This window comes from Rhipicephalus sanguineus, chromosome 5 (assembly GCF_013339695.2).
Source record: "Rhipicephalus sanguineus isolate Rsan-2018 chromosome 5, BIME_Rsan_1.4, whole genome shotgun sequence".
NCBI classification, from domain to species: domain Eukaryota; kingdom Metazoa; phylum Arthropoda; class Arachnida; order Ixodida; family Ixodidae; genus Rhipicephalus; species Rhipicephalus sanguineus.
In genome coordinates this window covers 89,690,149-89,706,937 of record NC_051180.1, presented here as the reverse complement: position 1 = coordinate 89,706,937, position 16,789 = coordinate 89,690,149, and the positions used below count along the sequence as shown (strand labels likewise).

Sequence of the window (16,789 nt, the reverse complement as noted above, 5' to 3'; positions counted from 1 at the left end):
ATATATACCAAAATTGGTACGGCGTGACAAGAGTTTATGACGAACATAATGACGGGTTCTAACACGCAAATCATGACGCGCATGTCATGTGCAGCATGATTTACATGACTTTGTCTCGGGGCGCTCGCGGCCGTTTAAGTGAAGGGATACATATGAAAAATGGTATGACGAGACATTTCTGTATGACGAACATAACTGACACGTGGTAACATGAAAATTATGACACGCGTGTCATGCACGACATAATTTACATGCCACGCTCATGACGCACTCGCGGCCGTTTCGCTAGACTGATATACACCAAAATTGGTATTACGCGATGTGTCTGTATGAAGAACATGAATAACAGTTGGTAAGATGAAAACCATGACATGCATGTCATGTATGTCATGATTTAATTGCCACGCTCATGATGCATTCGCGGCCGCTTCGCTAGCTTGATGTAACCAAAATTGGTATTGCGCGAAGCGACTGTATGACGAAGGTAAATGAGACGTGGTAACATGAAAATCATGACATGCATGACATGCACGACATGATTTACATGTCATGCTCATGACGCACTCGTGCCGTTTCGCTTGCTTGACATACACCAAAATTGGTATTGCGCGACGCGACTGCATTACGAACGCAAATGAGAGGTGGTAACATGGAAATCATGACATGCAGGTTATGTATGTCATGATTTACATGCCGATTTACATGCCGATTTTGAGCCAAATGAATGATTTCATTTGGCTCAAAGACAAACAAGGCGATATATGCAGCTCTTTGCTGGCTGCTTCGCATTACATCGATTCCAACAATGCGTGGGATCTGCCGAATTTTTTGTTCTCATCGGCTTTTACATAACAGTAAATTCACGTGGAACATAAGTATGAAAACAATAGCAGAAATGACGCAGACAGTTAAAAGTAAGAATAAAGCAGACAGCTTGAAATTGGCAGCACGTTAAAGACATAGTGCAGTAAGCAGGTTGGGAAAAAAAAACAATATAGAGACATTGCTAATGTGTGGAATGGAAAAGGACAGCTAAGGACAGCGTTAACACAAAACTAGACAAGTTTTGTTCTGCTTCAAGAAAACGACCAAAAAACATGCTCTTTCGTTTGAAAAATTGTCTCACATACCTTTTTGGTCGGTGCCTTGCCTTTCATCACGTTCGTGAGGTTTTTTCGCAGTATGCCGAGTTCTCCAGCTGTTAAGAAAACCGGAAAGCGGAAAGTTAATTCTGGTGAAATAAAAAAAAAACAGGGTATCATATACCTCTTTCTATGTTTTATTTTACGTCTACAAGCACTGCTACCCCGGCAGACGAGACATTTTGCTTTTGTACTTAAAATGAAATACTATGTAGACGATGCCGAAGGCCGACTTTTGAGGGGGGACACTGCTCTTAAAATGTTTTTCTCATTTCTTGATCGATTTTGATGATACTTGGTGAGTTTATGTATATGTGTGCGCTAATTTCAAATATGCAATTATTTTTCTAGTATAACTAGTAGTTCCTAAACTACAAAATGTTTCATGTGCCTTTTGGGGAGGAAGATTTTTTTTAACAAAGAGAGTTACAAAGTAAATCAGCATATCACAATAACCTGTAATCAGAACTGAGTGCAACGAAACAAAAATAGATGTTCTAAGCCCATTAGAACAAAAGTTACAATATGTTGAACATTCACGAGTGCGTCAATTTCAAGCCGCGATTTCCTTCGCGAATGTTCAACATATCATAACTTTTGTTCTAATGGGCTTAGAACATCTATTTTTGTTTCGTTGCACTCAGTTCTGATTGCAGGTTATTGTGATATGCTGATTTACTTTGTAACTCTCTTTGTTAAAAAAAATCTCCCTCCCCAAAAGGCACATGAAATATATTGCGTTTTAAAAACTACTGGTTATACTAGAAAAATAATTGCATATTTGAAATTAGCACACAAATATACATAAACTCACCAAGTATCATCAAAATCGATCAAGAAATGAGAAGAACATCTAAAGAGCAGTGTCCCCCCCCCCCTTAACCGATCTTGTGCTGTTGCCTTGATGCGCTGATAAATGCTCGTTACACGCATCGGTTGTGGTGTGGACGAGTCATTTTTGAAGAGCACTCCATCTAAATCTGCGCACTGTGTTAGAAACGTGAAAAAGAATTACGAGGCACACGAATGCAATGTCTCAATTTTTCTCGCAACGATTACAAGGCTCATGACGATTACAGTCTGTTTCATTCATGTGCTTTTATCTAGATACTTTGAGAATAGTTTGATGAGAAATTACGACATATTCTCGTACCTTCATCTACAAGAAATAAGGCATAAAGTTTCGAAAGGCTGAAGAAAGTACAAAAAAAAAAACAAAAAAAAACCACTGCATTCGTGCGACAACAGATCTGTTCCTTACTATGCACGCAGCCTGAATACCTATATTAGCTGCAACATAAAGATAACCAATTACAGACAAGAGAAGGAAATATAGAAAAAATAATGAAAGCTTTATATGCGAATTGTCAGTTGGGCAAGGCTTTCATATGCGTTGCATAGTGATTGGTTCTCTGTAGCACGCTTCGCCGCAGTACAAGTTGCTGTGCGGTGTAGCATAGAGATTGTATTGTGGTGAAGCAGACTTGTATTGCAGCAAAGCATGCACACACAAAAAAAAAGTGTAAAGACGGTGCAGTTACTGGGTTTAGTACGAATTTATTAATTACACACGCAGGAAAGCGCCGTCTACGGTCATAGTACAAAAACTGAAATGTCTAATAAGCAATTGACAGGCCGTCAGAGCTGTTTGCGACGTAGCTGTGGAGAATTAAGCCCTTGTCTTGGCCGCCTTGCGGGCTCCCTTTATACGAGATCATAACGAAGCCTACGGTAAACGTCGCTTACTTTGGTTATGTACACAGGCGCGCACGCGCCATCTCTGGAAACAGTGCTGGTCGCGCCACGCTAGACGCCGTCGGCACCAATCCGCCAATGCAGGTCGCCCATAAACTGTCACTACCACCAGAATGGCAGAAGGAAGTCAGTATTCGCCCTTTGCCACGTAATATGCACCCCGTCAACCACGAAAGCAGGCCAGCTGCCAGAGCCAAAGTATACAACAAATATTCGGATTGTGAAGATGCCTTCTTTGTAGATGCCGCCGGACCCCTGCACAACCGCGCCACGGCAGCCGTGGTAAACAGGGGACAGGTCGTGGACTGCGTCTCGGCTACCGGGAATCGACATTACAGCCATGGAAGAATCCGGTATAGCCTTAGCCATGTGTAATACAAAAGCCGCCTTTGTCCACGCGAATTCCCAGGCGGCGTATCGTAATTTCGCAAGAGGTCAAGTCGGTCGTTTAGCGCATTCAATACTGCAGCAGGCTGCGGCCACTCGTCAAGAGGGTCAGTGGATACAGCCGCTATGGGTACCAGGGCACGCAGGAGTTCGAGACAATGAGCTTGCTCACGTCTCCGCCCGCGAACTCTTACACCGGACCTCCGCTGCTTCCTCCACAGCGCAACATCTCGCTGACCAGGACGACCCCCAGCCTCTCCTTTCCTATACCGATATCCTGCAACACATTAGGCTGAGTAGACGCACTCTACCCCCACCTGATCCTAAATTAGATAAGGCAACGCAGGTCGCGTGGAGACGATTACAATCATTATCTTTTCCAAATCCTTATATATTGTCCAAAATAGATCCTTCGGCGTACAATCAGCAATGCAAATTCTCTCCCCAGACGGCCACCTTATTCCAAATGGTCTGGGAGTGCCAAGACAATCCCAATATGTCAGCCAAACATAATCCTGCATTAGTCGAATGGGAGGTGACCCTGTCCAGCTCTGACCCAGGGCAGCAACAAGCCCTGGTCGACCGAGACCGGACGGCGGCAAGAGCCAATGTTCTTCCGGACTAGGAGGTCCAACCGCTAGAGACACAACTTGCTTGAAATAGATGTTTTATTCTCTTTCTCTGGACACAGTGCGAGCCCCGAAGACGTCTAAGATGTGTTCTCAAAAACATTTCATGCTCTTTTGACGTAAATGTGACGCTTTAGGCCCTAGTTTTACTAAACTTGCGTGCGCCCTGTACAACGCTTGCTAGTGCGCATACTGAACAAAGTACTCGACCTGGGACATCACCTGTGCAAGCATCATGAGGTACACGTACTAAACATTGTAACGGTCATAAATAAAGGGCGCGCACAAGGTGGGCAAGACAAGGACTTGGATAGTCAGAGAAGACCCGTAAGGAATAGCTATGAAAGCTTGGAAGTATGCATCTCGGCGCGCGCACTTTCACCAAAGGTGGCGAGAGCGCACTTGTATAATAATAATAATAATAATAATAATAATAATAATAATAATAATATAATAATAATAATAATAATAATAATAATAATAATAATAATAATAATTAAAGAGGTGCTATTGTCACTTCAACTGTTTCTAAATTCCACTTTTTATACGCGCAAGTATGCTTCACCGCAATGTTATGCCCATGTTTTGCTGTTTTGCATATCTGTAGCGCGACATAGCCTACTAAAAGATTGTTCAGTATGTCATATTGCCACTCGCGTTTGTTTCATTATTTCCACGTGACCAGGCTTCGCTTACAAAAACCTGTTACATGTGTTACCACTCGGCGCAGGCCAAGCCAGAATGTATAGGAACCTTCGCGATTGTTTTAGAGAGCTCTGACAAGACAGTCCGTATGACGCGATCAGTTGAGCTTATTATGGAACTTACGCAAGCACCAATGATAACGCTGGAATGTTCAATGAGGCATATGTGAAAGCCGACGATCAGATTATGGACGACAGACGAATATACTCGCCACTATCATAGTACAGCGAGTATTGGTTGTACTTTGTTTCCCATTTTCTGGGCACAAGTTCTCTCAATAACGAGCTGACCAGCCTACTTGAACATAAGCGCTGTTTTTCTGTTAGCACAGATGCTCCGCAGCAAAGCCACCCTAACGTAGAATTAGTTTTTTTCATGGACCTCGCGGAATTTGGGATGTGCTACAAAAGCGAACACATGCCAGGAAACTCTTCTAAATGTGTTTGGTGGGAGCTTCTTTTGTTTTACAATTTTCGCAGTTTATTCCGCAGGCACAGTTGCAGCCAAAATTCTAGAGATCCCGGGAGAGCGTCGCAAACAGCACCGCGGCGCCTTCTGACAGCTGCTTGCAAAGTTCGAGAGCGAGCACTGCACGCACGCGTCCTGTTTTTACCTGCCAGACTGCTCGCTCGCTCGCTTGAAGTGCGCGCGCCCCAAACCCCCCAGGGAAAGCGCAAGGCGCGCTTCAGCAGTCATGATATGACGTCATCATTTCTGAGATCTGTGACGTCAAAACTGACGTCATTCGCGACGTAGGTCACGTGGGTTTGTGTGCCACATCATTCACCTGCCGTGTTTTGCTCAAGGGGCCGCGCAACGGGACACTTAAGGCGTTCGCCTTAAAACTTCTATACAAGTGAATGTGTCAGTAGATAAGCGCTACACATGGGGCGAGACTGACCAACGGCGGCCGCTGTCTTGGACGTGGGCACGTTGGTGCAGTCGCCGATGCCGAACACGTTGGGGTAGCGCTTGTGCTGCAGCGTCTCGCCGTCCACGTCCAGGTACCCGGCATTATCGGTGAACGAGGGTCCCGTCTTGAGGACTGCCGAGGGAGTCATCGGGGGCACCACGTGGAGCATGTTGTACTGCACATAGATGGCGATGAGATAATGACAGCATTCGTTTCCGATTGTTACTGGCGCTCGTGCGAAAACGCCGGCTCGTTATAGACATGTTAGAAAGAGTAACGGCACACGGACGTGCTGGTTGAGCTGTCAAAGTGTGCAACAGAAACGTGTGAAACGTAAAGTGGCGTGTGTGCATAAATTTGAGGAACATATGTGCATATGAATACGATTCAGAGCTGTGAATAGCGAAGAAGGAAAACTTCACGCTCTGGCTAATGGCTTAGCTAGTTGGTCACTGGTGATGGAGAACGGCAACGGCGCAGGCGCCCTGCGCATGAGGAGCAGACAAAGTGAACGAAATTCACTAGCGTGGCTAGAAGTCGTTTTCGGGAGGGGGGGGGGGGTGGCCAAGCAAACTTTATGTATGTTCGTGCGTCCGTTTGTATGTGTGCCTGTATATACACACATGCAAATCTGAACAGTTTCGAGGGGGCGGGGTTGAACCCCCCACCCCTTCCCTGGCTACGTCAGTGACGAAGGTGATGTGAGAAGGGGCAAGGATTAGGTGAAGGGGTGGGGGGAGGGCAATTCGCTAATGTGTAGATGGTGAGTGGGATGATCTCGCGCTAGTGATATGAAATGAAGCGAGAGTTCGTGTACATTATCAGCATGCATGTACAGCGCGGCTCATATCTGACCCACGCGTATGACAGTAGGGGTCCCCTGTCTGCTCTCAAGAGTTGAATAATGGAGTAAATGTCTCGTGTCAATGAGGAATATGTGCGAAGAAGCCGAAGATAGGATCAAGTTGAACACAGTGCCATAACTAGTAGGCACTGGTAGCAAACCTGCTGCAAGAGCGGGCTTCTTTAAAAGTGCTACCAGGGTCCTCTCTTTCTCGGCAGTTCTCACGGATTCTGCAACGACAGCTGTCACTCTGCAAGCGCTGCAGATTCTGGGAACAACAGCTGCTGGCTTGTTCGATCATAACCTCTATAATAAGCTGAATCTTGGTCGAACTGCGTGGCACAGTGGTTCTTTCTTCGCTAGTCCAATCATCGTCGCTCCTGGGAGTCCCGGTGCGCAGCGGTGCTACTCGTCGAAGATACCATAAGTGGATTTCGCTCACGGAGATATGCACCTGAAACGAAGCTTTCCCTCCACTGTCACGCAGACTGAATGTACTCACTTTGAACGTGACTGTCTCCTTCGGATTGGCTGTGCTGTCTAGCAGGCGGAAGACGGCCTCCCTTTTGTTCGGCAACACCTGGACCAGTTCGTGCTTAAGGTTTACGGTGATTCCACGTCCTTTCACTACATCCCAGAGGGCATCGGCGTACTTTCGCACGCCGAAGAGGACACCCGTGGATGTATTGAAGATGATGTCCACCTTATCGCGTCGACCTCCCTGAACAGCAAGCAGGAGAACACACGTTAGTTAATCCAATGAAATTCTCGGTTGGTGCAAGCGAAGTTGGTAGAATCTTCGTAGCAAGGTCGAAAAAGCTAAGTACCCCATGTGAGTGTCGTTAACGCGGAGAAAAAAATAAGAGGACACACTATTTCGTGGATAACATAAACGCAGTTAGCGTGAGCCTTACCATTTGAACGTAATGTTATTAGCTAGTACCACATTGAATCTGACCTGGATCGAATAAATAATTATTACGTAGCAACACTGTGTTTACCTGACAAGCAAGTACTGTGCTTCACGTCTCAGAGCTACGCTGTGTGCACAATGTGTATACGCTTGTTTACGCTTCACTGTACACCATGCTGCTGCTACGCCAATCCGCCTTTCTCAAGGTGCCACGGCGCATGTGCCGTTCCCCTGGCGGGAACATCGCGAAACGCTTTGGTAAGGTCTCCGCACGCCTTTCAATCTCGGAGGCTTTTGTTCTGGAGATCCCGGTTGTTCCAGATCACCCCGCAAAGCTCTGCCCCCCTACCAAAACTGCAGAGGGCAGCAGAGGGCAGGAACGTGAAAGAAGGGCGGATTCACGTTGGCTGCGGGCTGTGCTGAGACCGAATGATCACAACATAAGGCTAAGATGTGAAAATCCATTTTTACTCACTTTAGGTCTGAGCTACCCAAAGGCAGAGTGCAGTGATATGATGTAAACTTTATCGCGCTGACAGTAGACGATAGGCACTAGAAGCCCTTCCTTCTACATAGCTTTCGTGTACTGTCAGCACGATAAAGTTTACACTATGAACAACCAAGTGGCCCTGGCTCTTCCTGCAGTGATATGTCACACGAACACACAACCTCGCATACACCTGTATACGTTCCACTCTGCAACGTGTGTGCTCCGAGCCATGTCACACTCGTACCAGAGTTTCGCGGTGCAAAGATTGTCAAATCTTGCTGCTTCCCGCTAATAGATGGTAGTCCGAATAGCGAGGACATACGGCAGGCACTCGAGGTTACTGCGAAAGGCGAGTACGCACTTTTCGGAGGTATGCATCGGTGAGGTACATTATTTTCTGCGCTGCGCCGGGACACTTGATAGGCGTGGCCGGGTAGGTGAAGATGGCGTTGCCCTCCTTCAGCGCCTGCATCGCCTGGTACGTCTTGGTAACCGTGTTGTACGAGTAGTTGGAACACACGTAGGGCGTCTCTAACGCTTCCACCAGGCCTTCGATCTGTGCAGCGTCGGCGAGGAAACGCCAAGACATCAGCCAATTTAGCAGCGTGCAATCAAGTTCACGAATGAATTCCATAAATGAAGCAATTAAGCCGAGCAAGAGATTTAAACGTTGGGCAGGCGTAAGGTGTGACGTTCCTTTTTTGAGAAAGTTCGCTGCCTGACTCCGTAATCAGCAGAAATGAACTGCAGTACACGCTATCTATGCGCGCTATTTAACAGCCGCTGAGTGTTTCGAATGACCTGTACAGTGAAACAGTTGGGCCGCGACATTCCAAGTATGTATGTTTCTAAGTAGCATATAGAAGTGTCGCTGTCAGTATGCGGCACAACACAGCGTTCCACTCTTTCACCTATCACCCACGAACACCTCACAATTAGGCTTCATGGCCCTGACGTATCCAACAAAGCCATGAAGCAGCAAATTATGGTTACATACAAAAGTAAGAATTCGCCGAGCTCTTACCATGTCGAACCGCACTTGGATCCCCATTGCTACAACGAGGAAATCGTACTTGATCTATAATAAAAAAGAGAAAGAAAGTCGGAAGACCTGTGAAACCAGTAAGACACGTGTGGGTATATATCGTCTAAGGCGGTCTTTGCCTTTCCAAATTTCACATTTTAACTCCATGTATATTAAATGAATAATGGAAGAATTCTGCGAAGTGCAGCTTCACAAACAACCGTCCTCCTTAATTTGAGTAAATCATTAGAAGTGTAGAGCTGCCTTACTGACGCTTCGACGACGACAACGGCAGAACACACTTATGCGTGAGATGAGAAAACCTTTCGCATTACAGAAAAAAGAAAACAAACGGAAAGAAAAGAAGACAGTAAAGTTCGCAAATTCGGGTAGTTCATAGAGAATACTGAAGGAAACAGTAAAATATAAAAATATGGATATAATACACAATGAAGCCAGGTAAAGTGTCAGAAACATTAAAATACATTTTATGCATAAACAGCGCTGACAACGTAAATACATATGAATCAAAGGATAAGAAGAAAAATCAACCTCCTGCGTTGCTTTGATTGTTGTTGCAAAAGAAACAGTGCAGTGGAGTCTCGTTGATATGATTTAAACGCGCAAGGTGACCGGAAAGTAAAGCGTATCATTAGATTATAGTTGAGTATCTAAAACGAGCTCCAACAAGTCTGAAGATATACTCTAAAACAAAAAAGGTGTCCGTTGACTCTTCTTTGATACACATGCGACTCTCCCATGTATAACTCTCTTTGGAGAGGCATGCTGACTCTCTTTAAGAGAGTCGTGGGACGTATGACTCTCTTTAAAAAGGCACGCCAACTCTTTTGAAGAGTCGTGCGTCCCACGACTCTCCTAAAGAGAGTCAACGTGACTCTCTAAAGAGAGTTATACATGGGAGAGTCACATGCGTAGCAAAGCAGAGTCAAAAGACACCTTTTTAGGGGCGAAGCTCCTTAAAGCGGCACCCGTTCGTCCCTCGTAGTCGTAGTGCGCAACCAGTCGTAACGCTAGTACCAGATCTTGACCTCCAAGGTGGTGCCGGTGGGAGATTTCTCCTGTGCGTTGCTGAACAATAAAAAATTCGCAGCGTGCGCGTTAACTAAAAGCCGAATTCTTCTGTCTCTCATTCCCCATTAGCAGCCATTGGCATGTTCCAGTAGGAAACGTTAGTAGAAGTAGAAGTGTAAGTGTTAGCTAAAAGCCGACTTCTTCTGTCTCTCATTCCCATTAGTAGCCATTGTTTGCCTCCAAGGTAGTGCCTGGTGAGATTTCTCCTGTGCGTGATTAAACAATAAAAATTTGTTCAAACGCCGTTGATTGATGAATAAGCCAACGAAAGACGCCAGATGTTTCTAAAAGCAAAACGAAAAGATGCCAGATGTTTCTAAAGCAAACCGAAAAGACCCAGATGTTTTCTAAGCAATGATTTTCTAAAACAATGAAAATTCACAGCGTCCATGTAAAATTAAAGTGAGCTGCAAGTCGTCATAACTCTCATCGAACCTTTAGTATAAACGCGCCCGATCTCACGTCTGTGATGATGTACTGGGAAGAATTCACGGAAGATTCACGGTTTACCGATGAACCTCCGCAGCTTCGCCCACTCATCATCATTCACCCGTGGATATGCTGTGATTTTTTTCTTACAGTGTAGGACAGGGGTGTAGACAAACTTTTTCGGGGGAAGTTCAACCAACTTCTACGTATGTTCGTGCGTGCGTTTGCATGTGTTCATTCATACATTCGCATTTATAAAGATTGAATTTTTTTTTTTTTTGGGGGGGGGGGTTAATCTCCACCCCTTCTGGCTACGCTAATGAAACAGACGTACTTGGTGTCAAAGGTACGTGTAGCATAATGTGATACTGCTCAGCATAACGCATATTGCGGAGCATCACCACTCGGTGCAGAATCTGCAAGGCCACGGGCGTGTAACACGTTGTGGGTCGTTGGCAGGTTATTTAAAGCCAGAGCACTGGAATATACAGCTACAAATTTTAAAAATACACGTAAGGGCCCACTTCTGCGTTCGCATTATCCATTTTGAGTGAAAACATGATCACATTAACCGTTCGAAACCACATTCCGCCTGTGTGACGTGAGCCAGGAAAAAAAAAAAGCATTATCGAAAAGGCAGTTTCTTAGCGCTGGTGTAGACGAGGACACATAGGGAGAGACACTAGCTTTAAGAAAGTGCCTTTCCATTATGCACCAACAGGCCCACATCGCTACGCTCGTAGATTATCGAAAAGAACGTATTACTCAGAATCGTGTCACCGCTATTAAAGTGTTACTGTACGGGCCCATTGCGCTGAGGAACTGTTGTGAACTTCATGCGAGAGTGTAAGAGCAAGCGAAATGTTTAAGCGACAAAAAGATCGCATGCTGTGTGACTAGGCGCTTATGTCCATAAAAATGCGTTTAATGCTGATTTTGTATGCAGCCCCATACAGTTTCCACGAGTATTACGGAAGTAGCGTAGTTATCTCTGCGTACATATATTTCCGAGCCCTGGGGCATATTCTCTGTATCTGCTTGCTGTAAGCTTTTCGCGTCATTTACGTCTATAATTACACCGCCTCCTCTCCCTCCTCCAATGTAATGCCGTCAGGGTATTCGAGTGCATGAATAAAGCACTAACCACACGTACGCGTTACAACGCGTCAGCGCGTGCCACGCCCTCTCACTACGCGCGCCCTCATTAATACTCTCCCTCCATAGGAACGCGACGCGACGCCGAGTCTACGGGCCACGCGCTGACGCGTTGTAACGCGTACGTGTGGTTAGGGTTTAAGTAGTGTCCACTTTAATCTTGAAAGCTGTGCTGAATGCGAGGCTATGGAACCCTGTACCTTGAGCCCATGCTTGGTGACCACGGTGTTCTCCTGCGGCGCAAAGGTCTGGGCCGCGTCCTGTATCCATTCGGCCTGGCTTGGCATTACTTCGGACATCGGCTTGGTGGAACTGGACACCTGCTTTATGCCACCGCCGACCAGCGTCCACAGGGGTTGGTAGCAGTGCGTCTTGAGACGAAGAAGATGCAAACACCGAGAACGAGATATATTTTTCATTCGCACACCTCGTGACCGCGCAGTTCAGGAGCACGTGGGTGATGGAAAAGATAAGCGAAGTCATTCGAAGATGTTGACTACTCGTGTAAATGAGATAATTACTTGCCGCAAAACGAAGTGATCAGCTAAGTGCATACTAGCATTAATGCGCATTGACTTTAAGACACTTTAGCGATTGGATAATTGATAAACCAACATGCACCACACCAAGGCATGGGAACTATATACCAACACTGTGGTGTTCACATCTTATTGGAGATGTTAGATCACATTTTTAAGTATCCTACTGCAATAGGCACCTTTCACTTTTTGGAAAACTTAGCATTAGAGAATGGAAGAAGTAGACAAAACACAGTACTGCCATTCAGTGTATGGCAACCGGGTAGCATGGTAGAAAGCAATACATCTCGCCGTCTTGTGGAACTCGTGTGTTCTGTATATACTAGTCGTACGTTTATTCTGCTTCTTGTTCTGTTTTGTAATCACTGTATACTGCGCTACTTCAAGTCGTTCACGGACTTTATCGATGTCCTCAGTAGCCCCTTGTCATTCAAATACCGATACTTGTGCGTACGCGGATTGTTCGACAGGCCAAAAACAGTTCCACTTACATCGTGGGGCTCGAGCACGCCGACTTTTCCCTTGCCCAGCTTGGATGCGAACTTCGCTGCCGTGGCGATGCCGCCCGATCCGCCCCCGACAACGAGTAGCTTGTAGCTTCGTTCTCCGCTGTCGGACGCCTTGGAGGAGCAGAGACGGACCTTGGCGCATAAAGCGCCTCAGGGAGAAGCGGCGCATCATCTGCGAAAGTAAGAAAAGTCAGACTTTCGCCGCAAGCACGAAGCTATCAGTGCGATAAACCAAACTGGAATGCTGTACTAAGTAATTGCATTATAAGAAAACATCAACTAAAAAAAGGGCGTCCTTTTGTCCCACAACATAATCGTAATCTGGCCTGCTCGAGTTTCCTTTCTTGAAACTCGGCGCTCGCCACTTTCCCGTCAAGAATGCTATTCACGATGATGATGCGCATGTCGTTCGTGACCACGAAATGCCGGGAGCGCGGCGATAATGCAAGGAAAGACACACAAGATGGATGGCGATTATTGTTTTGGAACAAAAATACACCCTTTTTACTTTTTTTTTTCAGACTGTACACTGTGAGAAAAAATCGAGTATTCGGGGAGTATTTCTGCTACACAACTATAATCGTCACCGACCTCGCGTACTTTCCTCGTGTTATCACCGCGGTCACGGCACTTCCCGGTCCCAAACGGTACGCGCGTTACCAGCGTGGCATAGCATTCAATAGGAAAGTGACGAGAGCCGGGTTTCAAGAAAGGAAACGCGAGCAGACGGAGGACGAGTATTTGTGTAGCAGAAATACTCCCCAAGTACTCGACTTTTTCTTAGAGTGTAAGGCCGGCAGATAACTCCTTAAGCATCCAATCTGGCGTATATATAGCTAAGCTCAACAAAACGCCGGTTTAAGGAAACGTGGCCGCTGCAGCGAGCGAAGCGACCTTATGTGCTGTCTATCGCTTGAACGCAAGCTTAGCGGTGAGGAGACAGCACGTACTGTCGGCCGCAAAAGTTTGCGGGATCTGCAGCGAGTGGCGGAGCGACGAAAAACTACATTGTTGCGCCAGCTCTCGTCATACAGCGTGGTGTCGAGGCTTCCGCCGTGGCCTCTGCGATTAGTTCCGCCAACGAACCGCTGCCGGAACTAATCACGGAGGCCATGGCCGATAACCTCAACACCACGCCGTGTGACGGTAGGCGGCGCAGCAGCAGTGCAGTTTTCCGTCGCTCCGCTACGCGCTGCAGATCCCGCAATTTTTTTCGGCCGACAGTACAAAGGTATCAGCCGCCTGCTGATTCCTGTCAATATAAAAGCACGCGCGACCATGTCCGGTCGATCAAATTACGGAGGTGCTACCACAACCACGCAACCGCCCCTTCGGCTGCCTGCCTGCCGCCTGCCTGCCGCCTGCCCCCCTGCAACACCCCCCCCCCCCCCCCCTGAAAGGTGGGGAGGGGGGGGGGGGCGGTTGCGTAGCTGGGGCCTGCGCTAGTGATGAAGAACTATCGATGTTACAATCGATACTATCGATAGTTCAGTCACTGTTGAACTACCTATGGTAAAAAAGAACTATCGATAGCGCTATCGATAATAAGTATTATAGTACTACCCATAGTATAAAATCAACCGCGCGAACTCATTGCAGCATAAACTTGTTCCTCAAGTGTGTGCAACAGGAGGAGCAGGCTGAAGAGCAAGAAAGTTGACCTGCTTGTGCTCCTTCACCAGGAATTCTTGGCTGACACATGACAATTCCGTTGAATTTGTTCAGGTGTACAGGAAACGAGATCGTTACATTTGACGGTACTGTCCAGCTTCAAATTTATATTGCATTTTGTGATTTCAAAATAAATATACCAAGAACTAGCTTTGTTAATTGTAAGGTGTAAGGGTTACTCTTGAACCTGAATTTATTGATGGATATATTTCTGCATTTTCATTGTTGAAATAATTTTTATTTCGCCAAAAAATTCTCATAAAGTGAGTAAACTGAGTATTGCTGATAGTAGGTTACAGGCCCGTAGCCAGGCCCCCCCCCCCCGTATTTTTTATGATACATGGTGTTTTACCGAAAATAAACAATGAAAATAGGCGTCTTTCTCAAATACTCAAGCCTTTCAGCAAGTGCCCCCCCCCCCCTGAAAAAAATTCCTGGCTACGGGCCTGGTAGGTTATCGCAAATCGCCAGCCAGCAATAGCATAATTATTCACAGTATAGTAATTATAGTAATGTCGGTAGTAATACTACCGAGTGTACTGTCGATTGCACTATCGGTAATACAACCGATGGCTTATTGATAGTAGTATTATCGATAGTTTCTTTACACTATCGATAGTTCAAAGAAAACTATCGATGCTATAGATAGTCGATTTGCCGATAGTTTTGCATCACTAGCCTGCGCTCATGCCTCATTCCTAACTGCGCACGCGCTATCGGCTTCGGATCGACTCAACGCACGATTTTTCCAAGCTGACAGTCCTATTGCTAAGACAAGAAAAGTTGGAATGTAACGCTGGGATTTCTTATATTGACGACCAAATGAAGTCAATAGAACGGGAAGTCAAACTAGGCGTAGGAGTAAATAGGCTCTCGCGCTAACTGTAATGTGAAAATGATAAGGTTAAAGAAAATGATAGTGCACAAAGAAACTTGTTCCAGGTGGAAACCGAACCCGCACATTACGAATTTAGGCGTAACAATGTTCTGAGCTAAGTTGCATGTTCTTGGCGCGGTTGTCCCTATTCGTCTGAATGAATGCCGGGAAGGAGTATACTTACAAACTTTTGAGAAAACGATAATTATTACTATCAAAAGACTAAAGGTAGAGTTAAACTACCACGGATATTATCGAGCATCTTTTTTTTTTTGCCGTAAGTGGCTTGCGAGCTTTATAAGGTTTCTTTTTTTGGGGGGGGGGGGGGGTTGCCTTTCATCCATAGTTTTTTCACTCCTTTTTTACTTCAACTTTTGCAACGCTTAGCAAATGCTCAGCCAACTGTATAGCGTTGATGCTCTTGTTCATGTTTGTTCATTGCCCTTAATTTTCATGAGTCTTACATTTCATACGCCTAAATTAAGTGTGCTGATTGATTTCCATGTGTGCTTTTGTGCTTTGTAAGTGCGGTTGTGAATGGCTGTGTGAAGGGCGCGGCCCAGTCGGGCAATGCTTACCATCAGCCGTGTGGCCTAGGACAACTTCAATATTGTCCTAACTAACTAACTAACTAACTAACTAACTAACTAACTAACTAACTAACTAACTAACTAACTAACTAACTAACTAACTAACTAACTAACTAACTAACTAACTAACTAACTAACTAACCAACTAACTAACTAACTAACTAACTAACTAACTAACTAACTAACTAACTAACTAACTAACTAACTAACTAACTAACTAACTAACTAACTAAAAACAAATAAATAAATAAATAAATAAATAAATAAATAAATAAATAAATAAATAAATAAATAAACTGTAGAACACACAGTATAAACTTCTGCTTTAAGCTCCACACCAAAAAGGGCCGGCCATTTCTGAACGCCACCTTTACGAGTGTCGACCTCTCAACATCTAACTAATGCTCATTGCTATAGAGTCGGCACAAATAACCATTTACGAGAAGGCCGACTGTTCCAAGAGGAAGTGCACAATCTACCGAGACGTAAACTCGTGCGTCGGCAGATTGCACGCCAGTCCCTGCATCTTAAGTCAGGCGCGCTTTCAAACCATGTCCCACCCTCCCCAACTAACCAATAAACTGAGCTTAGTTTAAGTGCTCACTAAGATTTCGACAGCAAGAGGGCTAAGCCACACTGGATAAACCCTATCTTTATTGCAACCCACGCGGCAATCTCGCCGGTTCTCCAAGCGCGGTGCCGCTAGATTGCAGCCAACGTTAGTTCTAATTCAAGTACGAACTCTAGCTAAAGTCTACATTTTGAATGTTTTAACAGCGAAGTTGCTTAAGCTGTCGGTAACCTGTGCTCCACCGTAAAGAATTATTATCATCATGAACCGGCACGCACTCTCTTCAGGCACGCGCTCTTCATTCTCTGCTTAAGCTGTCAGTAACTTGTGCTCCATCGTGCAAAACTCATCAGGTGGGTATGCACCACAGGAATTCGGCAAGCCCCACTACCGTGTACAGCAGGTGCGAGTGTCAAACAAAAACGAACACGTCAAAAAGAGAGAAAGCAGGAGATAGAAAGAGATAGAACAGAGAGAGAATGAAAGAGAAAGAGAGAGAAAGCGATATAAAGAAAGACGAAGAGAAAGAAAAGATAGAAATAAGGGGAATAAAG

General features: G+C 45.5%; 3 protein-coding genes across 6 annotated transcripts in view; 1 reads left to right on the top strand and 2 right to left on the bottom strand.

Moving 5' to 3' along the window:
- Positions 1-16,789, bottom strand: part of LOC119394827 (sulfide:quinone oxidoreductase, mitochondrial-like) — a 345,577-nt gene that overhangs the window by 5,179 nt on the left and 323,609 nt on the right. For 2 of the 3 annotated variants that reach the window (XM_049415572.1, XM_049415571.1), the window contains 7 exons: positions 12,509-12,658; positions 11,679-11,849; positions 8,803-8,856; positions 8,140-8,334; positions 6,878-7,096; positions 5,520-5,706; positions 1,131-1,198 (listed from right to left, as the gene is read on the bottom strand). In XM_049415572.1, the coding sequence (XP_049271529.1) occupies positions 1,131-1,198; positions 5,520-5,706; positions 6,878-7,096; positions 8,140-8,334; positions 8,803-8,856; positions 11,679-11,849; positions 12,509-12,658 (1,044 nt within the window). Of the gene's footprint in view, positions 1-1,130; positions 1,199-5,519; positions 5,707-6,877; positions 7,097-8,139; positions 8,335-8,802; positions 8,857-11,678; positions 11,850-12,508; positions 12,699-16,789 lie in introns of all 3 variants that reach the window. The other variant, XM_049415573.1, reaches the window with a different exon arrangement.
- LOC119393978 (CRISP/Allergen/PR-1) overlaps positions 1-16,789 on the bottom strand; it is a 329,781-nt gene that overhangs the window by 48,726 nt on the left and 264,266 nt on the right. The window lies entirely within an intron of this gene.
- LOC119393983 (ubiquitin-conjugating enzyme E2 Z) overlaps positions 1-16,789 on the top strand; it is a gene marked incomplete in the record, with an annotated part of 162,269 nt that overhangs the window by 83,309 nt on the left and 62,171 nt on the right.